The sequence below is a fragment of the Chlamydotis macqueenii genome, chromosome 22 (genome assembly GCF_036417535.1).
Source record: "Chlamydotis macqueenii isolate bChlMac1 chromosome 22, bChlMac1.mat, whole genome shotgun sequence".
Taxonomy (NCBI): Eukaryota; Metazoa; Chordata; class Aves; order Otidiformes; family Otididae; genus Chlamydotis; species Chlamydotis macqueenii.
The window spans coordinates 7,947,401-7,974,069 of NC_141577.1; the positions used below are offsets into that span (position 1 = coordinate 7,947,401).

The window sequence follows — 26,669 nt, forward strand, 5'->3', positions numbered from 1 at the left end:
TGTTCTGCAACAAGGACAGTAGTATTTTTACAGTTTCTCATTGTATTTAATGCAAAGGAGGCATGTTTTGCTTAATTGAAAGAAGTTTTGATGTTTTTATATGGCCATCTGTGCCAGATTTTACTTTAATTCATTCATTCTGTAGTACTGCTAAATTTGCAAATAACAATTTGACTGCATGCTCTACCAAGCTGTTTAGAAAACAAATACCAGAAGAAAAATCTGTTTTGCAAATTCGGTTGCACAATTATGTACACAGAATATGGGCACTCTGGCTGGTTCTGCCTCTTGACTTCAGCATCAAATGCATCTGAAAGACAGGCCTGCACTTACTTGTCTTTTTTAAGCTTGCAGTTCTGTGCACTTTGTTTTTTTTTTTTTAAAGTACTTGACATGCATTATTCAACATGGAACAGTTGCTGTTGGTGTCAGTATGACACGTGAAGAACTTGTGGAGTAGCTACTGGCAGTTCCGGAGTTTAAGACTAGTCCCTTTATTACCAGATTTGGAGTTGAGATAACCAACCATAATTATTCCCTAGAAAATCGTTAGTATTCAGAAAAGTACAACATAATAATGAGGCTTCAGAAGCAAATAAAATAACTAGTTCAGAGATTTGACATCCCTTTAAAACATCTGTCTGGGAGCCCACACCCAGCATGCAGCTGTTACAGATGTCAGAAATGTTGGAGGACAACAGAATCTAACGGCGTATTCCTGTTGATTGTTTTCATTAATTACTTCCACTTCAAGAGCATGTTTTATTGCAAAATTAATTCTTTGTGTCTTAGTTAAACATGTAAGTGGTGTGACTGACCTTTTAGTTTTACATTAGAAGAATCACTTTTTCCCCCCAGCACTGCAATTTTGATGTTGTCACAAAAATTAACTTTATAATGGATCACAAATCTTACAGCTTCCTTACTGGTCATTAAATTTTGAGTGAAAATAGTTCTGATTACAAGGGACGGAAAGTATTTGTATTTTGCATCTGTTGTTGTAGACATTGGATCAGATTTGGAAATGGCAGAAGTTCCAGCGTCTTGCTAGGGAGTGCTTTGGGTTGCACCTGCAGAGCTTCTTTTGAGCATGGTGGTTTTTATGGTGTATGATTTCTGCGTGGCAGCGGGTGAAACTTGTGTGTGCAACAGTTAGAGTGGTTACGAGCGGTTCCCAGAGATCGGGACTAGCAGTGTCATGGTCTCAGGCCCCAAGGAGCCGTCCCTGGGTCTCCTGGCTGAGCCTGTTGAGTGTTAGGTTTGCACAGGGTTTTGTCAGCGGCCACGTCCCTTCCCCGGAGCCCTGTTCTTAGCAGGCAGGAGATGGAGAGCTGGGGAAAAGCAGCCCAGCACCAAATGCTTTTATTGAAAGCTATAAAAATGAAGGCAAGATGTGCTTTGTTCCTTGCTTTCAGTAGATTATCAGAAAGTGTTGATTCTGTAGACATGGAAGTAGGTTTTGTACCTTCTTCTGTGTCCCTCCCCTTCCATTTGGAATGGGTCAAAATGCTCTCCAGTGTAGCACTGAGTGCCTCATTCAGCTCATGCAGCAGAAAGGACAGGCTGCTTCCTTGCTGGCTTCATGATGTCACATAAATCTAAAAAGAAAGGTAGCAAAGTGAGTATCATCACAGATGGGGACAGTTACACTAGAAGTGAGGCAGCACTGCTCTCAGCCTTCACAATCAGACGTGCTGCTGATGACTTTCCTCACGCTTGCTTTTCTGTGTGCTCTGTGGGGAGAGCTGGCTGGCATGTCAGCGGGGCAGGGAATGGGTTTGTGTGTAAAACGGGCAGTTCTGGTTTTGTTTGGTGAGGGGGGGCCTAAGGTGGCAGCTTCTGTAGGAAACTGCTGGAAGTCGCTCCCCTTTGTTCAGTGGACTCGGCCGGGCCTAGGGCGGACCCACTGCTGGCCAAGGCCAAGCCGATTGGTAGCAGAATGTCTCATGATAACGCCTCTGCGATAACGGATTTAAGAAGAGGAAACCAGAAAAAAAAGAGAGGAGAGAAGATGTGAAGAAGCTGAGCGGGGGCAGAGGCACAGATGGGGAGGCGCAGGCCTCACGGGCCTTGCAGGCCTCACCCTCTGGCCTCTCGCCGGGCAGCCAACTGGGCCCGACTCGGTCCGGCCCGGCTGCAAGAAGTGGAGAGGAGACGAGATGTGAATGGGATGTAAAAAGATCCTGAGAGACATCTGCCAGCCTGTTGAGAGGAACGGCTGCAGACGCCAAGGTGAGTGAAGAAGGAGGGGGAGCAGTAATGCGGCTCCTGGCCAAGATTCCCCTGCAGCCTGTGGTGACGACCATGGTGGAGCAGGTTGTCCCCCTGCAGCCCATGGAGGTCCACGGAGGAGCAGAGATCCACCTGCAGCCCGTGGAGGACCCCGTACCGGGGGAGGTGGATGCCTGAAGGCAGCTGTGGCCCATGGAGGCCCCGCTGGGACAGCCGTTCTGGAGGGACTAAACTCCGTGGAATAGATGACCCACGCCGGAGCAGTTTCACGAAGGACTGTGGTCCATGGGAGGGACCCCACAACAGAGCAGGGGAGGAATGTGAGGAGTTCTTCCCCCGACCATGAAGCAGCGGCATTAAACAACATGTGATGAACTGACCGCAACCCCCATTCCCTCTTCCCCCCTGTGCCACTCGGGGAGGGGAAGGTAGTAGAGATAATGTTAAGCCTGGGAAGAGGGAGGGGTGGAGGGAGGTTATCTTGTTCTCTGTCTCATTATCCTGCTAGTTTTAGAAATAAATGAATAGTTTTCCCCAAGTCGAGTCTGTTTTGCCCGTGACGGTAACTTTAAGGATCTCTCCCTGTCCTTATCTCAAACCTCGAGCCGCTTTTCTTATATCATCTCCCCCTGTTCTCTCGGAGGGTGGGGGGAGCGAGAGAGAGACTGCGTAGTCTGGTCCTGATCGGGGCTGAACTACGACACGGGCGCTTTGCAGAAAGCGCGTTCATGCAGTGAGCAGCCACAGCCTGTGCGGGTGCTTTTCTTTTGGCAGCTGAAGTGTGTGTTTTTGACACAACCGTGTCGGGAAACCAAGAGATAGCATCTTACGAACTACAGTGCTGATTTGGGCTTAATACTGGGATCAGCTGCTGGGTTTAGAATGACCTCACAATATTGCTGTCTGATCTTATAAACTTGTTTAAGTCGCATTGCCATGGTGCCTGTTTATTTGTCTACCAGCACAATAGCACCTACGCATCACCCGGACGTTAGTGTGTACTTAGAGTAACTTTGGAAGGGCTGCATTGTACAAATGAACAGGGCAAACTCCCAAAAACCAAAGTAGTTTATCTTAGTAGTCCTGTGGCAAAGCTAAGACAAAAAGTGTTTGCTTCTCCTCCACTGTAGCCCATGCTGCGAGCCCAAGGCATCCCTCTCCTGTCCTAGGCTATTTTCCTCCTCTAATCTTTCAGAGCAATATTTTCTTTGTTTTGTAGTTACAATTTTTTTTCTCTTTTCATGAGAAACAAATATTGGTAGGAAATACAATGGGAGGAGCCTGGGATTACTCAATTCTGAATTTTACACCCCACCCCCCCGATAGTGGAAGCACTTAAGTCTTCTTCACGCTGTTAAATGCTTGCCGGTGGCTACTAACGCTTTCTCTTGAGGCATTGGTTTGGGTCAATTGCGGACTCTGAAAGTTCATTTCAGTCCCTGACTGATGAGGTTCCTGGAGGTGAGGCTGGTTTTTTTGGTAATGATATTAGTTCAGCCTTACAAAATATTACTTGCCTGAGGTGAGTAATGGGTTTTGATGGGTAAGTAAAGTATCATCAGTCATCATCATAGCAAAGGACAGGCAAAGGATTTTTGTGTCTGAACTGGTAAGTGTTCAAAGCAGTTCCTGAGACCAGATTAGTTGTGCCCTGCAAGAAGTCATGAATTTTTTTTGTTGTTTCTGTTTAAATTGTAGTTTGTTTCTGCACTAACGTCATAAGAGTGACTGGCAGATTGAACGCGTTGGGTGTTAGACACCGCTGCCAGATCTTAGAAGAAACTGGGGATGCACAGAGCTCTGAATACCAACTCGCGTGGAGTGCATCTATGTTACACTGAATGTAGTGACCAGCTTTGCTAGGTTTCCTGTTCTGTTTCGGGGAAGAAAGGTGATTTGTAAGTCGATTATTCCCAGAACAGCACAGGATCAGATGGTTTTCTTGATGCCAGCTGCTTCTCAAATGGAATTTTGCCTCCTGGTATGTGGAGGCTTAGCCAGAAGGGATGCAAACTTCAGTGTTGTTACTTGATTTACAGTCTTTGGGTTTATTGCACCGTTGTTTCTTTCACATTTACCCTCATGTAAAGACACCGAAATTCTGATGTAATTGGAAATCAAACTGGCAGCATATGAAATGGGATTTCTGTTGAAATGTTTCTCTTCCCATTAGGTCTGAGAAATACAGTGAACTCCCATCCAGCCATTTAGCTTTCACACTTTTATTTGTTTGTATGAACTTGTGCATTTTTTCTTTCTTTCTTTCCTTTTTTTTTTTTTTTTTTGTCTCTTAAGTAAGGCAAGATGGATGTTAAAAGCCAAAGCTGGTTTTCTACAGTAATGATGAATCAGTTTTCCCAAGCTTGTGCTGTGGTTCAGTGGCAGAAACGAGGTCAAAACCTGAGTGTTTCCAACCTCCTCTGCCTATGGATTCCCTAGCGAAGATAAAGCACAGAAGTCTGCGTGGTAGCGTATTAATTATGAACCATTATCTCTGCCAACATGGCAGTCATTTATCATTGCCTGTATCTGAATCTACAACTTGGGACTGAATGACTCATCTTAATTTTGCTATATCTTCTTTTGTGTTAGTGTTTGAGTCTTAAAATGTTAAAGATGAAAAGCAATCACAAATAGGAACAAATAGGTGTCGTAGTTCAGCCCTGATCAGGACCAGACTACGCAGTCTCTCTCTCACTCCCCCCACCCTCCGAGAGAATAGGAGCCACCTTAGGCCCCCCCTCACTAACAAAACCAGAACAATAGGGAACATTCGTGCTTGACTATGGCTCTTCAAAATGTTTCAAGTTAGTTTCTGCTGTCTTTTGAATTGCACAGTTTGCTTCCTTTTATTGGGCTATCTTGGTTTTATTGTGGATTTTACTGATAGGGAGCATTATAAGAAAAGTAATTTTATTATATTTTTCTAGGCTTTTACTAGATTTATAAAATATAGAGATGCAAAAGGCCCATTATTGTATCAGATCTTCTCTGATTAGTGCAAGATTATTTTTGACATTGTGATTTTTGACAGTTTCCTGGCCCAGTTTTAAATAAACTCTACAGCTTAATTACTTCTGTCCAAGTATCTTCCAAACCCCTCGTCCCAGAGAGAGCTCTGTAAATAGTCTTGGTATTTGAGCTTCTTTATTTTTAAAGCCTGAAAGCAAAGATTAACAACTAAAGTGCTAGTTTTGCCCTTGCTGAAACTGGCATTGAAATGTTGGCTACACACCAGTGTTTATAGCTGTAGAAGCCTCCATCAAGGATTAACGCATGGCGAGCCTTTGGCTGCAGTCGTGCAGTACCACCCAATGTAAGACTTATTTACTCCGATGCATCGATCTCCATCCAGTCGTGGTGCGCGGTGCTGACGCTGGGCTGTTCAGTGTACGTAGCCACAGACACCGGCTGCGAATCTTCCACACCTGCGGTTCAGTTAAAACCAGTAGAAGCTGAACTGGCTTCTGCAGCTTTGCCCCCGTTTTCACCCTCCTGGCTCATTCTGACTAGCCTGTATGCCGCTAATCTTCACAGGTGTGCAAGACTGTAAGTAAGTAACCGGGATTTTATATTTGGGGTGAAAAAAAAAAAGAGGAGGAGGAACAGGGATTAGACTGTGATACCCGAAGATACTTGGTATTGCAGTTTACAGATGTCTGTCCTGCTTTTGACCCAATTAAGATAATGATAATGTGCTGTGATGCTTGAACTAGAGTTGCAGGAATGCTTGAACATGATATATTATCCTACAATAGATGTGTGGTTTTACCTTTGGCTGTATTAAACTTACACTTTCAACATCTAGGTAGAAGATGTAGCATGTGGAAGGCTTCACATCAAGAGTGGAGTTCACCTGCCCTAATTTAAGTGCTCAGCAGTTACAGACCTGCCCTGGCTGTGTATCTTAATGCATTTTCCAGTGCCCAAAGAGAGAAACAGTCTGCCAAAGGCAGATCAAGTGCATGGTCCTTGCATGATGCTTGCTGTTATCGTTAGTTTGGAGCTCAGAGTGACCTTGTTGAGCTCAAGCATTCAAATGTCAGAGCGAAGACCCCCATCCATGGGTGGTTTTGACCCATTCCCATAGGAATGCAGTTAGGCCTGTCAGTTAGGTTGTGCTTTTTCAAACTCAAACATCACTGGTTTTCCTCACACTGGAAAAATTAGTAGAGCTTACAGTTCAAGGGAAGGTTGTCTCTTTTTTTTTTGTCTTTTTTTTTTTTTTTTAAAGCCAGCAGTTACGTTCATAGATTGAAAATATTCAGGTTACTCTTAAAGGGCAGGAACGTACAGTTAATTTATGGTCAGTTTGGTTAGTGTCTACCACAAAAATAGTTGCGTAATTGGATATGGGGAGCCCATATAGCAGTATGGCTTTTAGTCCAGTCTTCTAATGCAGCCCATTAGTTTATTTGCTGGGACGTGAAAGCCATGTGTGGAGCTTAAGAATTTTAAGAGCTTTCTAGCATAGAGCCTTGGTGTTAGAGCAGTATAGAGGGACCTGGCAACAGCCAGGAGATGCTGCTGCTCCCCCCCAAGTTGTGCAGCCTTGTCATTTGTACATGAGTTTGTGCATGCAGCTGTGTGTTTGTGTTTGTTTATTTTATCCCCATCTTTTGAAACTAGTATTGCTCTGAAAACCCATGGTGAAATGTGACAGGCCTGTTTATTCTGTGCCTCTTTTTTTGTTTTGTTTGTTTTCACACCCTAGTTTTCTTTCTTAAATAAAGAGCCCAAAAACTAAGCAGAAAGATGGAACTGAATGTCTCGAAGAGAGTCATCCGCATTCCGACAGCAGACCATATGTGTTGAATGCCTTAGACTGGAAAGGCGGCCTTAGTACCTCGCCTGGTAGCAACACACAAGTAAGAAACCAAGGAACATCGTACATGAGTGGCCACCATGCCTTTGGCAGCACAGAATATTTGCAATGTGTTCTGTTGTTTGCAAATAAAAGTTGTGCAGATAAAACACTTTGTTTTAAACAACTGGGTTGGCATTACCAAGGACGTGGTGAAACTTTAGAAATGTTTCTGAAAGCCTGGTGATACTCCCTCTCCCCTTCTAATTTCTTGCTCAATTGATTTCTAAAGGCGGGAAGTATTTTAAGTAATTGGTTTTTTGCTAATAGAAGTTATGGGCCTGATCTTCCTAATGCTCAGTGTCGTAGTTCAGCCCTGATCGGGACCAGACTACGCAGTCTCTCTCTCGCTCCCCCCCGACCCTCTGAGAGAACAGGGGGAGATGATATAAGAAAAAGGCTCGAGGTTTGAGATAAGGACAGGGAGAGATCCTTAAAATTACCGTCACGGGCAAAACAGACTCGACTCGGGGAAAAGTATTCATTTATTTCTAAAACTAGCAGGAGAATGAGACAGAGAACAAGACAATCTCCCTCCACCCCTCCCTCTTCCCAGGCTTAACATTATCTCTGCCACCTTCCCCCCCGAGTGGCACAGGGGGGAAGAGGGAAAGGGGGTTGCGGTCAGTCTATCACATGTTGTTTAATGCTGTTGCTTCATGGTCGGGGGAAGAACTCCTCGCATTCCTCCCCTGCTCCAGTGTGGGGTCCCTCCCACGGGCCACAGTCCTTTGTGAAACTGCTCCGGCGTGGGTCATCTCTTCCACGGGGTGCAGCCCCTCCAGAACGGCTGCCCCAGCGGGCCCTCCACGGGCCACAGCCTCCTTCAGGCATCCACCTCCCCCGGTATGGGGTCCTCCACAGGCTGCAGGTGGATCTCTGCTCCTCCGTGGACCTCCATGGGCTGCAGGGGGACAACCTGCTCCACCATGGTCGTCACCACAGGCTGCAGGGGAATCTTGGCCAGGAGCCGCATTACTGCTCCCCCTCCTCCTTCACTGACCTTGGCGTCTGCAGCCGTTCCTCACAACAGGCTGGCAGACGCCTCTCAGGATCTTTTTACATCTCATTCACATCTCATCTCCTCTCCACTTCTCTCAGCCAGGCCGGGCCGAGTTGGGCTCAGTCGGCTGCCCGGCGGGAGGCCAGAGGGTGAGGCCTGCCAGGACCACAAGGCTCGCGCTTCCCCCTCTCTGCCCCCCGCTCAGCTCCTTCACATCTTCTCTGCTTTTTTTTCTGTTTTCCCCTACTTAAATACGTTATCGCAGAGGCGTTATCACGGGTCATTCTGCTACCAATTGGCTCGGCCTTGGCCAGCAGCAGGTCCGCCCTAGGCCCGGCCGAGTCCCCTGAACAAAGGGGAGCAACTTCTAGCAGTTTCCTACAGAAGCTGCCACCTTAGGCCCCCCCTCACCAAACAAAACCAGAACACTCAGTCATGTCCATACAACTTACTCAGGCAAGAAACCCTGTTAATTTCAGCCCAGCATGAGAAAGCCATTTTCTCTGAAAAGCAAATTTTCTCAATTTGTAGAGTTGAGTCTTTAGGTTCTTTTCACATCTGTGGTTGTTTGCAGCTTTTGACAGCTGTCCTATATCATATGTATTCGTGATAGTGACAAATGGAGCAAATTCGTGTAAATAAGAACCAGATCTGACGGTCGCAAACATGGTGTTCTGTATTAGGTGAGGGAGGGGTGTGAGTGTCTGTTGACTGTTTCCCAAATTACCTTCAACTGTTATTTCAGTTCGATTGCACTTCTGATGGCTGAAAATGAATACATAAAATTGCACTTGAGGCTGCAAGTTCTGAATCTCTGGGGGAGAAAAAAATCAATTTCAAGTGAAATAAATTGGAGCTGAAGAGGCTTGAGAGCTTTGAAAAACCAGACTGTTGGTATTGCATCAGGCATTCAGAATCAGAACCTCACCTTCTGCAAATGTTGACAGTCTTCCCTTTCCTCCTCTCCTCCTCCTCCCTTTGTGCACAAAAGTCTTCTACATGGACTGTCAGACCTCGCTTAGGCTAGGAGGAAAATGCTTCTGCCAGCAAATGTTGAGAGAACATGGATGAACTTGCATGCTTGGAGTATTTTGAGATCAGTGGTTTATACTCCCATAAAACTGACATGGAATTGGGTCCACTGACTTCTGAGGAGGTCCTTTGGGTGATTTTTTTGCAGTGGCCTAACTTTTGCCATGTATTTAATCAAAGTCGTTATACTTCTGGTTCTTAAAAAAGCTTAACTGTGTATTACCACAGGTTTTCTCTTCAACAGCAGTAATGTTCCTTTGCAGAAACAGCTTCGTTTTTATTGATTCCTCAAAATAGTAGAGAATCAACAAAGCACTGTGTTATTTATTAGACTGAAAGATACCAAATAATACTGTATTGTTTTATATCAGATGATGAAGTGTAAGAGCACTGAGTGCCGCGGTTAGTGAGTGTGGTAGAAATGTTTAGCTGGAACATGATAACTAGCTGCACAGGAAGCCACTTCATTCTTAAGATTCCTGTCACTTTTTTTTTTCCCTGCAAAAATGCCAAACACTTAAATTTTTTTGCTTTTGCTGTTTAATCTTTTTTCCCCCCTCTCCTCTTGCTATATTACAGTTCTTGCATGCACAATGAATTTTTTTTTTATTGTTCCTTATTTCCCTTAAAAAAAAATTCTCAGGAAGGACAGATTGTTTCTAGAGGGTTTGTGTGGATTTCATGTTAGCTAACACACTATATTGTGTGTAAAGGAAGGTACAGTCCTGACAGTAGCACAGTTATGTGTTTCCGTAACTTAGGAATGAGGAATATTGCCTGAAGAGTCTCAGAGTGAAACTGGAGGTTGGCTTTGGGAATCATCCAGTCCTCAGCATCACATCAGAGACCGTTAATAAAGGTGATAGTTGCTTTTCTAATACAAACTTACATTTTCTGGAGCCTGGCTGGGCTTCACCAGTTCACATGGCTGCAGGTACACCATCGAATTATTAAAGGAGGAAATAACAGCCTGCTCTCTCCACTGTTTTGGGCTGAGTCAGAGCTATTGATTTGTATGCAGGAGTGTCACTACCCCAGAGGCTCATCTGCTGATACAAAATGACACTGGCACCCTTCCCTGCCTCCAGCTGTGAGCTCTGCTTCGCACTCGCTCTGCTGCTTAATGGCACGTGGCGCTCTGGAGATGCTCCTTCCACTGACCTTCTGCTCGTGATGCTGAGCTGTCCTTATCAGCCATGGCAAGGAACCCCTGGGATCTGCACCGCTGTGCTGCTGCTCGTCTGGCATTTGGGGAAAGTGATGGGTTTCTTCTTTAAACTGCATGACCTCCTGCAGGAAACTTAGTCCACTTAGAATTATCATTTCTTTGAAATGGGTTGTTTCTCTTCCTGCTGGAATAAAAATTATATTCTGTCTCTTCAGTGCTGCAGAGGAAGAAGTGAGAAGCTTTTTAGAAGCATCCTTGAAGCTTTAAGAAATACAGGCTTCACATCAAAAAGAGGGAAGAGGGGAAAGAACATTTGGGATAAGGCTTTGATAGGGTGCTGGAGGCAGGATCCTGAGCCCAGGAAGCATGCAGGAGTAGAGGAACAACGGTGCCTCTCAATGCAGTGAGGAGCCCTGCTTCAGAGACTGAGCAAACATTTCAACTGGGTTTAGCAGGTTTGAGCAGGTGGCTGAGAGAAGATCTCAAACTAATGAAGTGCTATGAATAAAAGCTTTGGAGCAGAGCTTGCAAATGCAACCCTCCTTTGACTTGTTCCTTCCTTTGGGAGTTCAGTAGCTCCGTATTGCAGATGGTAGAGAAGACAAAGGAGTGAGTAATCTTTCGAGCTATTTGTTCATCGGAAAGGTGATTTTTAAATTTTTTTTGGTGCTCAGTTGCCTTTGCAGATTGAACTAATAAGAGATGCACATTGACACTGTTTGGCACACTTTAATAATTTTATCTGGACCAATGAAGTGTTTCTTCATAGCCTAAGAATTTTTTTAAGCTAAAAAGGATAAGAGTCTCTGAAGTCTGCCACATATAATTCCTTTTCCATAGCTACCCCATGGTGTGAGTGCTTTACTGTGTATCCAGAGGGATTCTCTTGTTCTGTATCTGGATTTACTCGGCCTGTAGCGGGGCAGGCAGTGTGTGTGCAGGGCTGGTAGGCAGGTGCTGTGCTGGAGCAGAGGATGGCTGTGCTAGCAGAACCTCTGTTGTGGGGTCAGCTACTCCAGCAGCTGGCAGAGGGTTTCTTAAGGGTCAAAACTTGGGGGAGCCAGGACTGGGAGCAGGGACACTGACTCCTGGCCCTACTGGTACATGTCACCTACCCACCTATGCTGCCTGGGGCTTCCGTTAGGTGCATTTCTAGGTTTGGAAGCAGTTGGTTTGGACTTGAGACTCTTCTGTCTTTGGGTCAGGGCCCCACTGTGGCTTTCACTAACAAGTGGTATTGTACAAGGAGGAGCTTATCAATCAAAGAAAGGCTAGTTATTTCTCAGTGTCTGCTGTTCTTCAACAGTATTACCTCTGCCTGTCCCCACATTCCTCTGCTCCTCTGGGAAGTTCATGTCCCACTGGATTGTCAAGTGTCGTTGAAGAAGGGTTGAGAACCACTTGGCCTCTTGCAGCTCCGGGTGCTTGCTGTGTTTATGCAGACCCAGCTGTTGCTGTGCTCCGAGGTCTTTAAAGCCCAGCCAGCACCAGCTGGGCGACGTATTGGATGAGTTCTCCACTGGAATGTGACCTTTCTGTCAACAGCTGGGTGATTCCTGCTTACACTGAGATTTTAGGGAAGTTGCTGTATGTCATAACTGCAATAAATGTGATTGTGCGTTGTTGGATGAATTCGAACCGTCAGAGTAGAGTTTTAGGTTAAATTTCTTTTCTGAGGGTGTTCTGATGTGTTCCTCAGAGGTCTGGGTTTTATAAGGGGAGCACATCCAAAGCAGGTAGAATTAACATTGCTTTCCTTCATTGACAACAAAATGCATCATTGGAGTTTTTTTGGGGGCTGGTTGGTGGTATTTTGAGGAAGAGTTGTGTTGGGTGTTTCTCACTTTTATTGTTACTTATATTGCTTCCTGTCCCCCTTACTAGCCATTTTACTACTGCTTATTTGCTTGCTTTCTTCTGTTACATGCAGTTCCACTTAAATGAGCTTGGTCTGCTAGAAATCACTACTGAAGCAGAAGCCGTAAAACCTCTTTCAGCCTCAGCTGTAAATGCCAGCCCAACCAGCTTTGCTCCCACTGCTATCAATGCTTCCACTGCTTCTAGCGCTGATTTGAAAGGTGAGCTTTTTGCCGTAGAAGAGAAAATACGGTTTCTGAAAAAGCTTCTAGAAACAGATCTAACTGAAATGCATGTTTCAGTAGCGTGGTGCTCCCTGGCGCAGCATGTGGAGTGAGTCACTGCCGTATTTCCAATATTTTAGGAGTATTTAGAGCCAGTGTCATTACTGCGTAGTCATAACAGTACCTGGCGCATGGATTGTGCTCGCCTTTGTGGAAGGTAAGTGTGGTTGTATAAACGATCTGGGCTAGATTTGTCGATGTAGTCAAACATCCCTCTCACACTGAGTTTTAACTTACATCCCAGGATCTCTTTGACTGGTGATTCTGGGAAGTTGGAGCCCCCTTTTTCCAGGGTAGTGGATCAGCAATGACGTCAATGGTTCTTGTTAACACTAGTAGGAAATTCCTAGTCATGACAGCAATTAAGTCTGTGTCTGATTAAACCAAACTGCCTGTGTTGGGGCTTTGAGACCAGAATGGTCTGGTCATGTATATCATGTATACCTTATGAAATGCCCTCAGCCTCCGAAATAGAATGGTTGCACCCGCTGGGCGGCGTCTCAGCACTATGCTAACTCCTGAAGTGGGCTTGGAAATTGCTTGGGATGGTGCTAGGTGCCCGAGGCCAGAAGTGCCTCAGGACTGTGCTAAAGATGCATGTGGCTGAGTTGCAGGACCTGGCGCTGTTTGATTTATTTATCCAGCTGTGCCTTAGCTGACTGCTCTCGGGGGCGACGGGAGTTTCCAGTGTTACAGCTTTCTCTGGTTACGTGCGTTACGCAATGTGGAGCACGAATGGATGGCACAGTAGTGTTAACCTGGGATTCCTGACTCTTGATGAACCCCCAGCAGTGTTAGTTATCTTTGCAAGAACATCCTTGAGAGTGTCCTCCAACCGGGCTCGTGCCAAGAGATACACTATTAGCCATAAGAGTTTTGAGGTTTCGAAGCCTACTGTAATTGAAATTAGGGAAAAACTGAGTTTTAACAAGATAATACAAGCATGTCACTGGACACGCACATCAGTGTAATGGACAAGAAGGATCTCAGTTCTTTGCAGACCTATTCTTAGTCTGTTTATCCGGAAACCAGTAGCTCAAAACAGAATATTTATATTATAACCTCTGAACTCTTTCATTCCTGACCACTCAGTTAAGCTTGCCAGCCTCACTTATTTTTGGCAAATCACTGGTTTCCTTTGATTAAATTACTCATGGTTTCAGCAGAGCTCCCTGACAGACGTGCCCAAGTGTATTCCAGAGAGTGCTAATGGAGGCCAGGGCTAGGGAGTGAGGGGTGATTAAGAGCTCTCATCCCAAGAATATCATTAGCCATCCAGCGTAAGGTCGTATTTTAAAGATGCTCTTGGTTAAACGTGACAGCGTGTGGTTGTGGCATAGGGAGCCTTGATAGGATTGCCTGAAGCCGTGTACTGAAACAGATCTTTTTCTAAGGTGGTAGCAGGAGACTTGAGATTTAGCTTGGGACACACAGGCACTGCAGGACAGCAGCTGGAGCCTGTTCAGTGTCTCATTGGCTTTGACATCACCAGTGCGTCCTGGTGCAGTAATTGAAAGGACATGAACTCCCTGTAAGGTCTGTGTTAGTGATGCTGGATCTCTAGTCAAGGCAGAGCTACGTCGCTGAAATCATACACCCCTATGGAGGGAATTTCTTTGAGGAGAGAACAATCTTTTATCTTGTTGCCGGCCTGGACAAGCGTCTGCCAGTTGGCTTTCCCCAGGATTTTGATGGAACTTTTGGTTTTTTTTTTGGGTAGGAAGGCTTTGTACCTGTCTTCCTTGCTGGCTTTTCTCATCTCAGATTTCATTGTAAGCTCTGCAGATTCGTTTGTGCTTACAGGCATTTACTTACACTCCCGCTGACTGTGGGTCATTCTCTTCGTCTGTGTGAGCTGAGATGATGTCAATCCATCAGGCGAAGAGCCGGCTCTTACATAGACACATCAGCACTAAGAATTTTGCACACCCTTTTAGTCCAAGTGGGTTCCATAGATCAGTGTGACTTCTAATTGAGCAGAGGTCTTCAAACACTCTTGTCTCTTGCAAGTTTTCCCCGTTTTGTCTTTTCCCTGCCTGGAGTCATTGGTCCCTGATGGCGCAGGGACAGGCTTCAGGTTGTGATACAAGCAGGCGTGCTTGCACTCTGAGCATAGGCTGCCCAGTTCCAGCCAGGACCATCCAACATCCACATTGGGCTATAGGGGGCAATCCAATATAAATGAAAAATGTCAGCTGTCTTAGCAGAATGAGTGCAAGTACTGGTAAGGAGACTATGAAAATGGCTTTAAACAAAAAGCAAAGTGACTTATATCTCAGATTTCGGGATTGTATGGTGGTGGTTTTTTTTTTTTTTTCCTTTTAAAGTGTTTAATAGTGCATTCAAAAATGGATTGGTGAAAGCGGGGCACACAAACGGTTCCACTAAATGCAGAACAGGAATGCCATATACATAGAAGTCCTTGTGCACAATTTCTGTGTCGGGTTACTTGAGCAAAGTGTGGATGCCTGGTAATGAGGATCACTGCAATTGTGTTTTGTTAAAGTATTAAGCATATATTAATTTACACTAAGAATAACTTAAATCAAGGGAGAAAGTAAACATAAATGATATGTTGGAGTTATTCCTTACAGTTTCATGCTTTCATTCACATGAAAGATTGATCTATATCCCTTGCTGGATATAGAAATAGTTGTTTCCATTCTCCCGTCAATACTGTGCTATTTTTAGAGGATCCCTATGAAGGATTTTTATATGCACGAAGTGTATATAAAGGCTGAAGTTTTTAAACTTAGCCAACTATATTAAAAGTTTCCAAACACGATGGACTTGTTTGGCATTTGTCTTTCAACTTAGAGGGTTACTAGGAATAAAAAAATACAAAAAGATTTGTAACCGTGTCCTGGATGTAGCCTTGAGATTATATCCTCCTTTATCACTTTTACAGGGGGCAGGGTTTCTCCAAAATGAAAATATTACAGGGTGTTTTCTTTAATGAGATGGCACACTCTGTGTGCTAGTGCACAGATAATAATTACTTCCCTCAGAATGGGATACTGAGGTTCACTTAATGAATGTTTGTAAAGGATTTTGACAGAACTAATTGCATGAAAGGTGTTTAAAAATACAAAGTTTTAGCATTTTAATTTAGTAATTGTCTGTTTCTTTGCTTCTGCAGTGCCCAGAGACTACGTGCCCTGCTTCAATTTCCAAACCTGTGAGCAGATGGATGGCTTTGAGAATGGAAAGTTTTGTACTCAAACAGGCTCCCAGCAGCACAGAGGCAGGTAAAGAAACCCCAGATTCTTCCTGTCCTGTGTTTAAAAACATTCAAAGAGAACAGTGTGTTTGAGAAAAGTATTGCTGTGAGTAGAATGAAATCCTCAGAGCAAGTGTTACGGTGGCACGGCTGAGGCAGAGCCACCTGCGCAGCTCTGCCGATGGCTGTCCTGTTACCCTTGAGGCTCTCGTGCCCAAGAGAGGAAAGTTCCCCTCTAGAGCTCAGTCCTCATTTCTGTTCCCAGCCTGCAGAAATGCTGGTGGTGTGCTTGATGCCTCAGTCCCCCATCCTACTACAAATGAGGATGCTATCTGAACTTTCCTTTTTTCCCTTAGTTCTGCCTTGTAAAAAGGCAAAATTAAAAACCCTTGAGCTGCTCTGGTGCTGAGAGCTGTGCTGGTACTTCAGAATGCTTGTAAAAGATTACATCTGGCAAGTCTTGCAAACGTGATTCACTTTAGGTTCTCAGCCCAGGCATCCCCATTCTTCTAAAGAGGTACAGGGACACTGGGAACACTGCAGGAGTATTGTTGCACTTTTAATTTGATTTTGTTTTCAATTTTGGATATTTAGTGACACCAGAAACATTCCAGATGAGTGCAGAAACAGGGGAGATAGTAGAAATCTTAATACCAGCAGTGGCTGTCAGGTGAATGAGGCTGATAGACCTGTCAAACGTCTCAGAAGGAAGAGAAGACTGCTTCTGGAGTCTGAGGATGATGAAGAAAATGCAGATGAGGATGAGGTAAATGAGGCTGCATGCATTTTCTTTAAAGAGAACTGTGAAGAGCAGGGACCATTCTGTGTCTCAGGTTTCACTGTGCTGTGCAAACTGAGCTGAGGGAGATTGTTCCGTACTCATGAGAACGGTCTGGGTCTGATCCTGATTTACATCAGTGATGAGAATATCTGTTCTGAAGTGTGAGGAGTCACAAGGGTGAACAGCTCATGTGAAGTCGAAGTCAAAGTCGAGGTTTCAGACTGACTTTATAGGTGTAGTTACAGTCCTGTGCACCAAGTGTATTTCACTGTAATAAAACCACATGCCTCCAAAAATACTTTACCTAACTACAGCCAAGTACTGTTATGGGGTATTGAAGATCAGTGTCAAGCCGCAGAGTTTGATTGCGTTTTATTAGGTACTTGCCTGTACACTCACTGCGCTACTACAAACCTGTATTAGTGGTGGATGAGCAGAAGTACCTCGGTCCTGACCTGGTCTTTTCTTAATTTCCATTAAGCATTTTACTCCCTTTAGAGACCCTTCTGTGTGCAAGCCTGCGCTCTGCTACTGTGTGTGTAGCACATTTACTATGTATTCACATATTGCACGAGCTTTTGTAATGCAGAGACGCTGGGGTAGGCGTTTGTTGGTAATGCGAGGTGAAACTTCGGATGTCATGCACAGTTGAACTCATCTCGCTGCTCAGCTTTTCTCCATGTTGTGTATAAGATGTTTCAAAGTATGTATGTTTCCAGAAGTACTTGTATTCTGTCTCTTCCCTCTTCTCCTCCTTGTTTGAAACTGGCCCCCTGTCTCTTGTGGGACACGTTTGGCAGGCAGCTTTGCATTTCAAATTTTGCCCTTTTTGGGTGGCTTTGAGAAATTACAACCTTGGGTGAGTTAAACATGAATTTGAAAACTGCGTGGAAGTGTGAATGGCAGTCTGACTCGCAGTGTGACACAGGGAGACCCCATTTTCTGGGGTGTTCATCTATGACAGTAGTTACCTGAAGTTTCTGCTTCCTTCAGGGCTTCATAAGTGGTTTTTTTCTGTATTCATTCCCTGGCATAGATGGGCATAAGAACCTCTGAAAGGAGAAGGAAACTGGAGCATTACCTTGCTTACGTTAGCAGTAAATCCTGCATTGCAGAAAGCAAATCCTGTGTATTGTAATGGAGATTTTGGGCCCGTGCTGCTCTTCAGTAGCCATATTTAAATGAACTTTAGTAGCATATATTAAATAATTTGTAAAGCACTTTGGGATACTGCAGGATCAAAGTAATATATGTACCATACCCTACTAATGTTCTTGCAGGGTTATTCAAAAGAAAATAATGCTAGCTAGTAGTCCTGTTAGTTACATGTTACATCTATTGTACCTGCATTGTGAGATAATCAAGGAGGGAGGAAAAAACAGTATTGCTAAACTTTTTTTTAACGTATCTGTGTCTAGGAGAAGAATAAATCAAATAATATGAAAAGCCGCAGAAACACTAAACCAATAAAACAAGGTGAGCTAAGCTCATAGTCTCTTTTCTTTAATGTTTATAGATTTTTTTTTACTAGCTATAATAAAATGAATAATAGTAAACAGAAGAGGAAAGGACAGTAGAGCTCATTTCACATTCAGAATAGATTATTAGGTACATAGCCCTCTTACCACAGCCAATCTTCTGAAGTGTATTAGCAAGCATTTACTGGATTTGCCTGCGTGATGGGCACAGCAAAGGGATTCTAGGAGGGGACAGCCTGATCCAAAGCTTACCGAAGCCAATAAGGATCTTTTTTCCATTGACTTTGGAGAGCTTCGTAGCTGCAGACTACAAATGCTAAATAGAAATTAAGTTGTAAACAACATGTGATTGATCATAGACTATGGGGTAAATTTATCATGTACCTTTAAAGGGGTTAGCATATGTAAACTGGGGGGAGATTTTTAATGCGCATTTAAAACATAATTTTTGGTGTGTATGACCATGGTCCTGCTAAAATGAATCCAAGCATCTGCCTAAGTTGTTTTTGTCATCTGTGCACTGGTAGCTGCCTCTCTAGTAGACGCATTGTGGTATTAGCAGGTTATAACTGTATGTGTATACATATATTAAAAAAAAAATCTTTTGAACTGAACGAAAATTCACTTGGTTTTTCATTGCTTTTGTTTTAGGTTTATTTCAGCTGCAATTATATGCTTCTTTGTGCTGTATTTTAGTTTATATCTAACCTCTTGTTCCTCTGTGAAATATCAGGAGAAGGAATTATTTTCCACAATTTTAAGTTACTATATCTTGTCCAAAATTTACAGTGGCAACTTTCCGTGGGCAGCTTGCCAGCAATCTAGGTGTCACAATTAATTTCACTTGTGATATAATAAATTTTTTTTTAATGAGAAATGAGCACGGTTTTCTACTGCTGAAATTCATACCTTTCCTCAAAAGTTGGGTAACACTGCCTCCTTTGGGGTACAGCAGCAAAACTGCATTAGCGTTTTGCTGGGAGTGGGAGGAGAAAGAGAAGAGAGGGCAGAGTGGGAGGCATCTGAGAGAAACATTCATTTTTCTCTTTGTTTTTGATTGCTTAGTTGTTCCTGGAAAGAAGAAGGTATGGAACTGGGTTTCCTACTTAGAAGAGGAACGGATGCCAGCTGCTCCCCTAAAACTGTTCAGAGAGGTTGGCAGCTTTTTCAGCTCTCTTGCTATGTTTTTCTCAGGCAACATCATGGGATTACTAACTCAGTGGAGGCAGGATTAGAGACTGCCCTCAAGCCAGCAGTTACATTTATGAGTTGTTTTGGTGCAAGCAGGCAGTAAAACTGCCACATGTTTGTCTCCAGCCGTGAAGCAGTGTGGAAACAAGCATCTGCCCTGTGAGTCTCATCCAAAACCAGGGTGTAAAAAGTGTTGGTTGAATCTCACTCACAAATAAACAATGACTATTTTGATCTGCTTTGGGCAGCTCTGGATAAATGGGCTGTTAGGCAATCTCCGAGTAATGCTGGAGAGGAACAGCTTAATGTTTTTCATATGTCCTGTTGTCTGTGGTTGTACAACACCCCTTCCAGCCTTCCTCTGTAGAAAACAGTGGTGGAGCACTGGACCAGGTTGCCCAGAGAAGCTGTGGATGCCCCATCCCTGTAAGTGTTTGAGCGGCCTGGTCTGGTGGAAGATGTCCCTACTCATGGCATGGGGGGTTGAAACTCAGTGATCTTTAAGGTCACTTAAGGTCCCTTCCAACTCAAATGATTCTATGAAAACTGCAAGTCATTTAGCTCTGTTGTAGATTGTCTCAGTGAAAAGGGACGTTTACGAGGAAGGGTGGAAGTTGTGTTCATTCATAGTCTGATGCGTTGAAGGTGAGGGAGCATGAGTTTAGCCTTGGTAAAGCTGCTGCTGCACTCCAGTGCACCGGCACACATGAAGAGCTCAGCTCCCAGTGAGCTCTTCAAACCAAAGGCTGTTGGCACCTTGCAGAGTCAGATGAGAAGGAAAGTCAGGTAGCTGCAGCGGATGCAATAAGCCATTTGCAGTTCCAGTTCAAATTTCTTTTAAGCCTTTAGTATACTTCAGATGTTTAGTTTGGATTAAGACTGCAAATAAATGAAAAACACAAATGTTTTCTGGAATGACTGTGTAAATGGGCTCCAGATCAAACATGCCTTGCTCCTTTTACCATCTGAAGATGAGAAGTTACCTTCTGAGGAAGTCTGAACTGCTGACCTCATGCTGACATAGGCAAAACGGTTTTAGCTTTCCTGGCTCTTTGTTTCTGCCAGCTCTCCTACACTGGGCTGTGAACAGGATTCTTTTGTGTTTGAATAGAGCTCGTTTCCGCATCTGCTGAAAGATTTGTTCATAGATAATTGCAACAGGCTCATGGTTCAGTGTTTTGAGAGATTAATTAGAATAACAAGCAAATCTGAAATATGGTGATCATGCCATTATTGATCTCTATACCTGTGCCTGTCTATTAAAGCAGCAATCTTTAGCTGCTGATAGCATTTTCTTCTCTGCGTTGAATATTTGAAGCCATAAGTATATCTGATGATCTCTGCAATAGATTTTTGTCTTTAGGGATTAAAAAGAAATGTTTCCTTATTCCCTCCCCTCACAGTATCAGTCGTACCCACAAGGCCGAAATGGATTTAAAGTTGGAATGAAATTGGAAGGGCTGGATCCTGAACACCCCTCTCAATTTTGTGTTCTCACAGTGGCTGAGGTAGTTGCTCTTCCTATCTTTGATTCCAAAAATCCCATGTACTTTTAGGATTTTTTAAAATAAAAAGTAGAAATGTAAGAATAATAGTACTTTAACTAATTAATGGTTAGGAAGAGTTCAAGGTGACACTGAAGGAATCGTGCTGTGTGGTTAAGGATCTATGCCTGAAATCGTACTGTTGGATTTTTGCAGTTTTAACTCATAACTGTAAACCTATTAATTGCATGCAATGACTAAATATAAAAAAGAACAGTGCAATTAGGCCCTAAGACTTAGAAAATGTAACTGAGTCGAAATGCATTTATGCTTCTTCAATTATGTGAAATCTGTGTTGATCTGGCCTAGACATAAATGTTCTACTGGTGCGTTTGTACCCCAGCTATTGCCCCACAGGAATATGTGCATGAGGTAGAATAGGAGGCCAGTGACGTTACCCTGACCAATTTTATTTTCAGCTTTTCGAGTTGAGGAAAGAGGAACATGGAAACTGGGAGATGTGAATGAGGAAAAATAAAACTAGACTTTTGAGAAATAAAAGAGATCTTAAATTTACTTTTGTCTGTAAATCCAAATGTGGAAGGAGTGTTTGATTAGTGTTTTTCTTTAACTTCTTTATGACGCTTTATGACAATTGAGCTCCTGTCATTAAAGGTACAAGCGTACAGAATGCGGTTACACTTTGATGGTTATCCAGAGTGCTATGACTTCTGGGTTAATGCCGATTCCTCAGACATCCATCCTGTTGGCTGGTGTGAAAAAACAAGTCATAAGCTGCTCCCTCCTAAAGGTATGAAAAAGATATAGAATGGTGTACAAGAAACTGTAAATTCTGCTAAGAACTAGTTGCCCTGGCTCTGCATGTTTTGTTGAGGAACTCAATCTGAGCAGCTTAGAGGTGTAACTAGGGTAGTGAATCATAAAAGAACATAACTGCTTCCTTTTGATATACCCAAAGATTGACATTGTTACTCAAATCAGAAACTCTTCATTGGATGAGCATGTAAAGCAAGGAGTCTCTTTGGGGTTCAGAATTGCTTCTTTCCTGCATTCAATTTCATAGGAGCGTTTGAAGGTTGAGATTAATGACATTATACTGAAAAAGAGAGAGATGTTTTAGCTGAAATGCATAATCCCTGAAGATTGTAGAAGGGCAGTTATCATGCAAAGTTCGTATTTTTCACAGGTAATTTCCATTTCTGAAAAACCAATCTCAATGTAACCAGGCTATGTGAAACAATCTTTTTATCTCTCTTTCTAGGTTTCAGGGAGGGAGAGTTTAATTGGACTTCCTATTTGAGGAATTGCAAAGCTCAAGCAGCTCCAAAAAGCCTTTTTAAGACCCTGAGCACTGTAAGTGGTGATACTGAATACAGGATGTTTCATATAGATCTGATACTAAGTGAGTTTAGACCAGAATATTTACTTGTTTTTAATATGCTTGTTTCAGACATACAATCATGATACAATCAGATGCAAGCTATTTCCTGCTGTGATTTACTTTTAAGATGAGAAACTAGCACTATTTTTCTTCCTTTCCTCAGTCACTGACTTTCCAGAATTTATATTTCCCTTTCTTCTTAGTACTGGAGGAAAAGATTTACTGTACTATTTATTGAATATATTACAATGGTCTGTTTTGCTGTGTCCCTACAGTCAAGCTGTTTGTGTCACTGTCCTTTAATTTAATCGTTTCCAAAATAATTTCTGGTCTCCACAGCATACTCGTGTGCATCATGGGATTCATTATGACAGTATAAGTCTTGAGCACTTTTCATCCTTCACCCACCGTTGCTTTCTTTTTGGTTGTTAGCCTCAGTTCCTGTATAACACTCAGTCCCATTTTGTGTCACTCAGATGACACAAAGTCCACGGTCGCTTAGATTTGACACCGCAGATGGACAGAGCACTGACTTCAGTAGGATCAGGCCTAACTATGCAGCTCTGCTCTGCTTTCAACTGAGTCACCTATTTTCCTTGCTGATTCTCTAGCTTTTCCCCTAAGAAGACAGGACCTGCAATGCTCACGCTTATCCTCAGCCAATACTCAGCACTGCAAGGCCAGTGCATCTTAGCCTTTGACCCTGCAGTGGTGTTACGTACCTGGAAATTCTGTTATTCGAGCTACATCAGCTCTTTTTTCAGAAATAGTAACAGTCATTGCGGGAACACTTGGAAACCTTGTCTGCAGAGCTCTTGCTGGTAACTATAGCATGTTTTGGTCTGTGGCTTTCAGGTTACAACCTGCAACAAATGGCTTTATAAGGGTAATTTAAAGGGCCTGACCCAGCACGTGGCTGATTTCCTTTCCTGATGTCCTGTTCCTCAGCCTGTCACACCCTCTGGTTTTCGTCTGGGAATGAAACTAGAGGCAGTGGACAAGAAGAATCCATCGCTGATGTGTGTCGCAACCATCACGGACATGGTGGATAACCGCCTGCTCATTCATTTCGATAACTGGGATGAGAGTTATGACTACTGGTAAAGAGAGTCTGTTTCTAATATGTATCAGCAAGTAGACTGTGGTTTATTTCACTCTGCGGTAAGGGTAATATTTAATATTTTAAATGTAGTCACTGAAGGTTTTTACAAAGTGCCAGTTGCCCAGTAGCTTCCCCTGCAGTTAGAGCGCTCGTCACTTGGCTCAGTGCAAAACCGGGCTTGTGCCTGTGAAGCATCCGAGGTAAGAAGTGTTTGAGGTCATGAGCTGGATGGCTTGGGTCAGGTCAGGGAATGTTCGTGTTACCTGTTCCTCTGGCAGAGCTGAGCCCCGCTGGTGACACCACCTGGATCTCCTCAGGACTAGCAGTGGGTGTTGGTATGTCTCTCTGCAAACTTACAGTTGGAAGCAGGCAGTACTGAAGTCAGTAAAAGTCTTTTCCGTTTGCTTCAGCAGAGTTTGGCTAAGGCCCTGTGAAAATAAAAATGACTGTGCCAGCATTTGGGCTTTTAAGTCGTGACCTGCACCACATTTGTTCTGCATCTGAGAATCTTGATCCCCTGCCCTCATGCTGGGCCAGGTGGAGTATTAGTGAAGGAAACATTTCCCATTTTTGGTTTGTGTTTTCCAACCTATGTGAATGGAGCAACTTTCTTTGAATTTGTCTGTGAAAGCAAACAAGGCACATGCTTATCAACATAGCATATTCAATCAGTATTCTGTGTTGTCTCTCACATCTCCTTTTGTTTGTTTTTGTTGTTTTTTTTTTTAAATAGGCACCTGTTTGGATGGCAAGTTGGGCTTTTCTTTCTTTGCCATGAATACGTGGTGCAGAGCTTTGTAGCACCGGTGTTTCCATTTGCAGGACTTCAGATCTTGTTCCCTTACCATTTTAGCCTGTGAAGCTTTGTTTCCATGCCATATTTTGTTTGGAATTTGAAAATTGTAATGGAAGACACAGCTTCAAAGTATAGCTTGGCTGAAAACACACAGGTTTTTTTCTGAGATCTGACAGACTGCTTTGGTCTCTTCCTCGGAGCAGATGTGACAAAAGGGTCTGTCTCAAATTGGCCTGTCACCTCCTTCAGGGACTCAGAAGATCTAAGCGTGCAATAAAGTTAGGAACCAGGCAAACTACCACTAGATTTTAGCTAGAATTAGTGGATAATGTGCAGTTCTTGGCAAGGACCGTAAAAGTAATTTCCCCATCTTCCACAGTAGTGGTGTTTCCGTTAGGGATGATGAGGGTTTGGGGTTTGTTTCTTTGCTTCCTTTGCATTTTAACTTGGATGATCTCTGTCCAGGCTGAGCTGTGGTTGGTATGGTCCATGTGTGGGGGCTTTCTAATTTTTTTTTTAAAGCAGCAGACATTCTTCTTTGTATTTCCCCATCTTGTGGGGCAGCTTGAACGCCTTGAAGACTTGGTGCTATAAATTTGAATGAGGTAATGCTTGTCTTTTACACCATGATTACACCCACTGAAAGCATCTGCTAACCTAGCAAAGGTGTATCAGACAGCATTTGAAAGTCTGCTTTTCTTTTTGCTTTGAAATTGACTGGTGCCAACTTTCCCTCTCCGATTCAGGTGTGAAGCTAGCAGCCCATATATTCGTCCTGTTGGCTACTGCCAAGAAACTGGAACCCCACTGACAACACCACCTGGTATGTTGAAAGTGAGACTTCTTTCCTGCCTCCATGAAACAACCTGCAAGCTTTATCTTCCACGTAATTACGTATTTGCAAGTTACAGGTTCCATTCAGTACTCTTTTCTCTACTGACTGAACAATATTATTGTTCATACTTCTGCCACTGCATTTTATTTTGTTTTATAGCTCTTTCAAAAAATGCAGTGGGGTTTGGTAATTTGTAATTCAATTTGATTTCAGAAGGGAAAGAACTTTGAAGTATTTGCAGCATTTCCTTTAAGGTGAGCTGGAAGAAAGAGGAATTGGTATTGTGATTTCATATATGATAAGGTGAAATTTCTGGAAATGAAGGAGTAACTGAAGCCACGTCTCTTTCTACTGCATTGGAATTCAGTAAATGAAGAGAATGTTGGCAAAGGGAAAAGGACAGAATGTACAAGAAAATCAATGTTGTTTTCAGGCCTTGGAAGTGCTCATTCACCTTAAAAATAACAAGTATTAAAAAATTATGTCTGCTAGATCAACAACCCTGGAGGAAGAATTGCTGTAATTACCGCAGATCAAGTTCAGTAGAGTGGATGGCAGTACACTATCCCTCTGCATTGGAGGAATTATCCTCTGTGCCTTTGCTGCAGATGCAAAAGGGGTTGTAAACACTTACTCGTTAGCAACACTGCATCTGTGCCTGCCCCTGGAACGTGCAACAAGGCTTTGCCTGCAGCTCTCCTGCTCAAGTCGTACGATTGTCTGTGCCCCTGCACAATTCTCCCTGCAGCCAGTTCTGATTCTCTGCTGAAAGATTTATGTGCAGCAATTTGTAGACTGCCCTATGTATTTAGTCGTTGCACCCTCCTGCCAAAAGGAAACAATACTGAGGCTAAAAAATACTGAAATAGGAAGGAAAAAGAGGTAGTGCAGTTTCTTAAATGTAGCTGCTAAGGAGAGATGTCCCATTGTTGTTAAGAGTAGCACACCCATGTAGGTGTCTGAGATTACGGTAATGCTGATGGAGCCTTTCATCTCCAGACTGCTAGTTTTACTCAGCTGTGGGTGAGTAGGTAGCAGGAGACAAGACGTTTCTACAGTCTCACACACAGAAAGTTAATAAAATATGAAATTAATTTAGTGATGCCATTACACATCACAGAATCCTCTGACTAGCTCCTAATTGGCGGCTTTATCTAGAGAATAAGAATGGATTAAGCTGTTCAGAAATATACAGCTTAATGTATGGCAGGTTTTCCAGGTCAGAGTTAAAGCCCTGTGCAGAAGCTAGGGAAACGTGCAGTGCTGCTGTGTGTGCTCTAAGGGGTGTGTATGACTAAACTGACCACTTTCCAATGCCATCTGTTGTAAATGCTAAGTTAACATAATAGCCATGCGTTACATAGCTACCTCTCTGTTGTTTGTAATAATGAATGTGGATTTTTCTTACTTAAGTGTTAATTCTCTGGTTTTTTCAGGATACAGGGATTCCAAAGCCTTCTCGTGGGAGAAATACTTGGAAGAAACTAATTCCCAGGCAGCCCCAGCAAGAGCATTCAAACTGGTTGGTGAATCTCTTTTGATTGCCCTAGATCAGGAGGGTGGAGAAGCTGCTGTTCTCTGCCCTTTCTTGCCAGATGCTTTGTGTGATGGTGGTTCACCATGTCTGTGCCAAGAGGGTGAAACTGGATTTTTTACTTTAAGATCATCTCTCACTGCTGTGAAAAGAAAACACACAGCAGACTACAAGATTTTTTTTTTTAAAGTGCCATGAAAAGCTGTCTTGGAAAGGATTTTTTGACTAAACATCTTCAGTTGCTGTATTAGCAGATTTGAGGGAAGAGCCTTCTGTTCACACGGATAATTGTAGCTGTCAGAGGAATGTATGAAGGGCAGTACCTTGCCTCAGAGAGGGCATGGCGAGGGAAGAGAGCTGGTCTTCTGCTTGAGGTCTGACTGTGCAGGCAGAGGGGATCTCCCAG

General features: G+C 43.4%; 1 protein-coding gene across 1 annotated transcript in view; it reads left to right on the forward strand.

Moving 5' to 3' along the window:
* Positions 1 to 26,669, forward strand: part of LOC104476860 (lethal(3)malignant brain tumor-like protein 4) — a 59,136-nt gene that overhangs the window by 6,789 nt on the left and 25,678 nt on the right. The window contains exons 4-14 of the mRNA XM_086764829.1: positions 12,230 to 12,377; positions 15,580 to 15,688; positions 16,255 to 16,426; positions 17,860 to 17,917; positions 18,985 to 19,073; positions 20,514 to 20,618; positions 21,270 to 21,405; positions 21,877 to 21,968; positions 22,945 to 23,096; positions 24,641 to 24,717; positions 26,166 to 26,251. Coding sequence (XP_086620955.1) covers positions 12,230 to 12,377; positions 15,580 to 15,688; positions 16,255 to 16,426; positions 17,860 to 17,917; positions 18,985 to 19,073; positions 20,514 to 20,618; positions 21,270 to 21,405; positions 21,877 to 21,968; positions 22,945 to 23,096; positions 24,641 to 24,717; positions 26,166 to 26,251 — 1,224 coding nt within the window. The remainder of the gene's footprint in view (positions 1 to 12,229; positions 12,378 to 15,579; positions 15,689 to 16,254; positions 16,427 to 17,859; positions 17,918 to 18,984; positions 19,074 to 20,513; positions 20,619 to 21,269; positions 21,406 to 21,876; positions 21,969 to 22,944; positions 23,097 to 24,640; positions 24,718 to 26,165; positions 26,252 to 26,669) is intronic.